General features: G+C 29.9%; 1 protein-coding gene across 1 annotated transcript; it reads right to left on the bottom strand.

Annotated features, from left to right (window-relative positions):
- Positions 1-112: 112 nt before the first annotated feature.
- LOC119685149 (23 kDa integral membrane protein) lies at positions 113-4447 on the bottom strand. The gene is made up of 5 exons (XM_038099359.1): positions 4109-4447; positions 1093-1281; positions 696-1013; positions 450-603; positions 113-212 (listed from the first exon to the last, which is right to left on the bottom strand). Exons 1-4 carry the CDS (start codon positions 4181-4183, stop codon positions 454-456), a joined length of 732 nt encoding a protein of 243 aa, XP_037955287.1. The 5' UTR covers positions 4184-4447; the 3' UTR covers positions 113-212; positions 450-453.
- Positions 4448-6827: the final 2380 nt, after the last annotated feature.

Raw genomic sequence — 6827 nt, forward strand, 5'->3', positions numbered from 1 at the left:
ATATATTTGTCATTAAAAGAATCAAAAACAAATATATAAATATAAATAAATCCCTGACAATTTATTTTACTTATATCAAATAATAATTAATTAGAAATGCATTTATAACTAAGTGAAGAATATATTATCAAATATGAAGAATCTTTAGCTTCGTTTTTGGGAACATATTTGGATAGCTTATGTATGTAATTTAGCTCCTTATGTATGATATCCTGAAATAAAAAAATGTTAATGTCTATGTTTCAACATTAAATCAATAAAATTATTTCGTCATCGTCACTTTTAACCTATATTTTATTTGGTTTATTGCTTTTTAATAGCTGTTTATGTGATTAAAAGGTGAAAAGTGAAAGTAGGTCGACAATACGTTACTTTCACTGCCCACCACCCACTACTTCGTAAATGTATCCATTTAAGAATTTCTTAATCAGATTTGCCCAAAAGCTTACCAATTTACTTCAAACGTTCTTGTCGAATGGTGGAAGCCAAGTAACACGCCAATATAATGCCAAGAATTTGAATGAAAGCGATACCAATGCCCACACCTATCAAAATGACGGCATTCTTGTCAATGCGTTCTTTTAATTTTCCAACACAGCCTTCCTAAATTTTGAAAATAGATTTTAAGCGTAAAAAAGAGAATTCCAAATTGGACAATAATGATAATGGGAAAAATATTGAAATTATGTTTTTACCTGATAATATTTGTCTCTACCTAAAGCTGGTGAATCATTGCAATGCTTAGAAGCTTCTTCAATGTATTGTGGACGACAACAACTGGCCGGTAAAGTCTTGTTTGGGCTTGAAGAACGCCAGTCAGCTGGGTTATCAACACCACAGCACATAAGTTTCTGTTGTATATTATCCCAAGCCATGGTGTCTTCCTTGTTCGAACGTTTAATGGAATCTTGTAGAGAATTTGTTAAAACCATTTCCAAATCCTTTTTGAATACTGCAGCTGCTATACCAACAGCTAATTCTATTATAAATATGACGGCAAGCAATACTGCGTACTTAAAGTGATAATAAAATAAATTTGTTAATTATGGTTTTCTATATATACGCTATTTATATAGAATATATGAATCTTACTGTTAAAAGCAAAGTTGGTGATTCCTTTATTGCTCCAAAGCAACCAAGTGAAGCAATCAGAAATATTATTAGACCCGTTACAATTAACACAATTGGTGGTGCTGTCACTTTTCCCTCCACAAAATGATTGAATTCATTCACATCAGCGAGGACGACGGCACCAGCAATTAGTATGCCTAAGCCGGATATCTAAAAGAAAATTTGCAAAGATTTACTTTAGATCAATGTTTCTGGAGCATTATTAGACTAGACGGTTATGTAGGGATCGCACTTGCGCCCTATGCTTTCATCGATAGTGCCAACGCAATATCATTGTTTTTATTAATAATTTTAATATTCTATGTTTGTGTATAAAATGGGAAGGAACTCTTTCTGTTTCTTTCTGTCTTATCCTAATCTTCTAGAAGCATAGGGCCTCTATTATCCAAGGGCAAAGAACTAATAATTAATTTGTCGGTATCGAATAGGTGGTGTTAGTTGTATATTCGTATGTATTATAATTTGTAAATTAGGCTTGCTTTTTTTAAATGATATTGGTTATTGGAGGTGCTAGAAATATCATAATTTAATAGATTGTCTTACTTATGATTAATTTATACTTAAACCGAAATAACATATCATCAATATATATATGAAACAAGAAGGTATCTAAATATATGTGTACATCATGTAGTTGGAATGAATGTCAACTTTTTCAGGTTCGGTTTTTCTATAGATAAAATTGTATAGAAGATTGTAAATAGGTAGTTGCACTAAACTGAATACATAACTTACTTATTCTAATTTATTGTTACTTATCAGTAGTTATTATCTCCATTACTACCATTCATATGAAGAAAATAAATTCGTAATTTCGTTAATGCAGTTCGGTATGAAGAATAATGATTTAATTACTTGATCTGACGATTTGATAAGAAATATAAATGACCAAAAATGAATGAAGGTCAGCAAATATTTGAACAGCCAAATCATTTTTAGGTAAATTACCAAAAATGCTTGCATGCAATACACAATTTGGTGTTTCTAAAATAATTCAATTTAATTGAAAAAACCATGAATCAGTAAAAGGCCCAAATGTCAATGTGAAGGCGTAAGCTGGGTCGAATAAAAACAACCTTAATGACCCACGTGGGTTAACAACTGAAGACTTGAACATGTTACAAGGTTTTATATTTTGCAAATTTCAAAGATTTTATAAAACGAAGGTAAATACGAAATCAAAATATACTTAGTAAAATTGTAAATAAACTTTTACTTTGCAATTAAAAAAGTGGGTACTTTGGAAAAACGACGGACTGAACAGTATAAGTATGAGTACACCTTAAGGTAGGTAAGTAAACTACTGATATCCTTTACGATAACTGGCAATTTACTGCATAAGAATGTTTCTGTGAGTGTAATTAACGCTGTTCTTTATTATATGTGTTCCTCTATATGTTTATATACCTGATATAAATAAATAAAGTATATGTACATACATAAATAAATTGCGTGCATGATTCGTATCACATGAATGTATATATGAGTATATATATGAAGGTATTTATAAGAGTTACAGTACTCAATGAATGTTTTGCACTTAAGTTAGTCTGTAACTTCACCTCGGTGAACCTTATACACTTCATTGAAGTTAATGTTTGACCTTATGCTATTCTCAAGCACTAAATACTTGGAAATATGTTCCAAGGAAACATGTGACTTCCAAGAAAAGTTTTCTTAGATATTAAAATAACTTATTGAGTAATTATAAATAAATATTTAATTTTTAATTCATTATTAACATTATATTTTTACATTATTAAATCATTTACTAAATAATTTGCTTTTAATTTTAGTTGATTTAATATTTTTTTAAGAGTTAAGGTCGTTGATAACCATAATCTCATTATTGGCCTGTTATTATAATGTTGCTCAAAAGCCTTAATATTTTCAGTTAATGTGTTATTATCTATCAGTATAACTATCTACTAACTCTAAAATCTGCAATAACTTTACGATTAAGATGTAACAAAATCTATTTAATTGCGAATATTTGCTCTATTCATATATGTTTATTCCTTATCTTGATAAATAAAGCATGTGCAGGTATTCCCTCAATTTCTTCATTGAGTTATACGCAAAAACTTATAGGTTATCTTCAGTTTTTGGCAAATTTATTAGTCTTAGGAAAGAAACAAAGAGTGCTACACAATACAGTTCACACTTAGTTTTCTTTTAAAGAATATTAGTTTCAAAAAGTCCAGATTTCTTACTTATAGTCAAGGTGCGTCCTCCAATTTCAGAAAGCGCTGTTATAATAGCTTAGCCAAAAGTTAAGATAGAACTGTTATTCTCTTTTCATAGTTAATTTAAGGTTTTTTTCTAACTAAACTAAATTGTTTCCAATTAGTTTAGTGATCATACAAATTGAAGCCCTTTTACATTATCTATTCGTTAGTTTGCTGAATTTTCCCAAAATCTGTGCTATAGCTGTATTTCTTCTTTTTTTTGACAGTATGGATTGTGATGTCTTTATCAAAGTTACAGTAATTTTATTTTCAGAAGTAATTATTTCAATAAATATTATTGTTTCATATCATTAAGATGGTAGTAATATGACTAATTACTATAACTATTATTCTTCTGCTTGGAGACAATTTATTAATAAATCTAGTTAATTTTGAAATATTCAAATTGTGTGATGTCTTTTGGTTATGATCATAATTAATTTCTTTTTTGACTATATTATGAAAAAGAATAGATAAAAATTAAATGGATCAGTTAATGTATGTCTTGAATTAAATGTTTTTATCTAGACAGTTCAGGGTTCAGGACACAAAATATGTTTATAGAGAAATTAACACTACCTCAAACATAATTTTAATAAAATTGACAAACTAAATTAAAAAGTTTGTATAGAATATATATTAGAAGGCTATGTGCAGCATATTTGAGTTTCGGATAATCTAAAGTACAGATTTTCAGTTATTATTATTTACATAAAAGTTCATTAAATATAATTTCAAATGTTACTTACAGCAAAAACTACATTAAATCCAAAAAGTATGTATTTTATCAAACTCATGCCACAGGAACGCATTTTGAATTTCATCTATTTTTCACGTCGAAGTAGAACAATTTAAAAAATTTAACTCTACGTGGGATCAATAAACTTTACACTAAGCAACACGTTTCGAAGTGTTTATAAAAGCACTTTTATTCTATTAATTTTTAAACACTTCTGAGTTGGAAACTTAAAACTTCAACGAAGCAGTGTGCAAACAGTTCACTGTATTAATTTATTTAAACTCTTTGCTAAATCAAACAATACTGCGAGCAGAGATTGAAGACTATTCAAATTTCAACGTCCGTTCAAAATGGCGGTTCCTTCAGAACTGACCACAATAGCGTGGCGCAGTTTATGAGCAAAGCTAAAACCGTTGGCCAAAACACACATAATTGGGTTGCTTCACTCGATGGGCTTTACTGACATTTATGCGGTGTTTCTGCTATGTACACTAGCACACAACAATGGACGCATGCAGCCCTTGCTCTGTTAGAAATTAGATCGCTGAGGGTTGGAGTCTTTGTAAGTTTTGTTATGGCTCTGCCGAACTGTTGGCTGACTGCCGGCTGCGAGCTGTTAAGAAAAGTAAAAGTGAAATTATATGAAAATTCCGCTGTATTTCTCATTGAGGCTAATGTATGGTATTTAGGCTCATAGGTGTAACATGGGACTGTGGGGTCACTTGAAGCAACACATTAACGAAGTTGAATTTTTTTAGGTTAAGTCGTTTGTGTTGTAGTTTTGATATTTTGAATTCTTCCTTTAATTTTTTCTTATACGTGATTTTGTAAATTTGTGTTGCTTAATTGTGTACAGCGAAATTAATTTCGTTAGCTTACACAATTTGTGGAGCGAAAATGGGTTACAGTGGTGGGTTTTCCGTTGTTGGTACATCTATGCGACCCGAATTGCTTATAATAGAAAAGTAGGTGGCGTAGGTTTTAATATTGACAGGTAATTACTCAAGTAGTTCATGACGCTTTCCTCGAATGTTTTTTTAAGTGTTTCGTAAAAATTTTAACTGCCATTATGGGGTACTACTTTCTGAGTAGTAAGTAATCAAGAAGTCATTGGCCCTTTTAATAAACATTTAATAATTTTTTATATGCCTTCGGTTATTATATTTGTTATTTAGTGAATGGTTTTTCTCAAAATCTTATAAAAATATTACTATGTATTCGTGTTAATTATTAGTGGTTTTATTCATATTCTGCGAACAATAGAATATCATAGGAAAGTTTTGTAGAATTTTATTACAACCTTACTACTTACTAGTACCATTTATTAGTTGTTTTGCATTAGGAAAGTGGCAAATTTTGTGTAAGAATGTGATGTCATGAGAACTTCTAAGGATTTTTGAACTGGTTAGTACGAGCACCTACCTAGTATTCATTAAAAGCTGCTTACAATAAATTGTTGCATTTAAAAATAGCAGAATAAAATGTTATACCTTCAATTCTGAAAATAAATCAACGCCATATCTGATTAACCCTACTTAACCTCTAACCCTCTTAACAACAAATTTCTCTCAGAATGGGTAAAATAGAATTAAAGACAGAATTTTATGTCAGCCGTTGAATTAATTTTTTGGCTTATAGCAAAAATATAAATATAATAGAATATGACTATCTGAAAAAGCAGGAAGTTGTAAGAAATTAATTCTGCATTTACTTGCTTTGATCTCTGATATCTGTTAAAGAGCGATAAGCTCTAAAATAAAAAATTAGTCAAAATTAGTCAAAATTGGAAGCGTTTTATTTTGTCAAAAATAATTTTATTAACTCAAATACTAACGAGTTTTCACATAATCTATTGTCATTCTTTCAGCTAAAACCATTCATTCTTAAGTGTGATTTTTAAAGAACAAATATCAAATTTTCATGCCAACCGGAGAGTGTGGTATAGATTGGTAAAAAATGTATCCAATAAAGCAAAGACAGAACTACAAGTGGAGTCAATAAAAATTTCTTAAACATGATTTTTTTGCCGGGTCACGAAATATGTATGTGTTCTTCATGTTAAGCTAAAACCTTTCCTTCTGTTTATTATATATGGAATCATTAAAATTTCACAATCAACATTATATTTACTGATCACGACAGTTGTATGCGTTCTACCTATATTAGCTAACACAGTCCTTTCAGTCCAACTCCGTTTTTTTTTCTCAATTTCGTGCTTCAACCGTATTAATTGCTAAAGGGAGAAATTCGAATCAATGCTTTAGTGAGGCGGTAATAGCTCATAATGGATGGCACTATTGTCATTCTGCGAAATTTTAGATCTGTGTATTGCTACTGCTTGGAGAGCTTCATCTTGTTTTCATCAAAATATTTTTGATATATTGTTATTGCGTATCATCCAAATTTTTTTTCTATCACTTTTTCTATTTTCAAAAATAGCTCAATTTAGTTGTGGTTTCAATAGCAATTCATTATCCATTAAATTTTTTATAACTTAATTAATGAGAAACTCAAGGATTGATCTTCTTTTTGCACCTTATCCATAATTTCAGTGGTTTTTCTGACAATAGACTGACTAGAGCCACGAACATCTTTTCCGAGATGTTTTACCATAAGCATAATCAGAACTAACCGTTCAATATATCTGTGTGTGTTGTATTACTTATGCATTCGTTATGAGTTGAAGTTGTTTTTAAGTCTTTAATACTTCAATAATTAGCTGAATTATA

This window comes from Teleopsis dalmanni, chromosome 2, assembly GCF_002237135.1.
Source record: "Teleopsis dalmanni isolate 2A chromosome 2, ASM223713v2, whole genome shotgun sequence".
NCBI classification, from domain to species: domain Eukaryota; kingdom Metazoa; phylum Arthropoda; class Insecta; order Diptera; family Diopsidae; genus Teleopsis; species Teleopsis dalmanni.

Bases quoted from the DNA above. Each gene is read 5' to 3' on its own strand.
- LOC119685149 (XM_038099359.1), bottom strand. From the start codon at position 4,183: ATGAAATTCAAAATGCGTTCCTGTGGCATGAGTTTGATAAAATACATA. The intron at 1,282-4,108 runs GTAAGTAACATT...ATTTTCTTTTAG, and splicing joins GATTTAATGTAGTTTTTGCT to ATATCCGGCTTAGGCATACT. The intron at 604-695 runs GTAAAAACATAA...TTCAAAATTTAG, and splicing joins GTAGAGACAAATATTATCAG to GAAGGCTGTGTTGGAAAATT.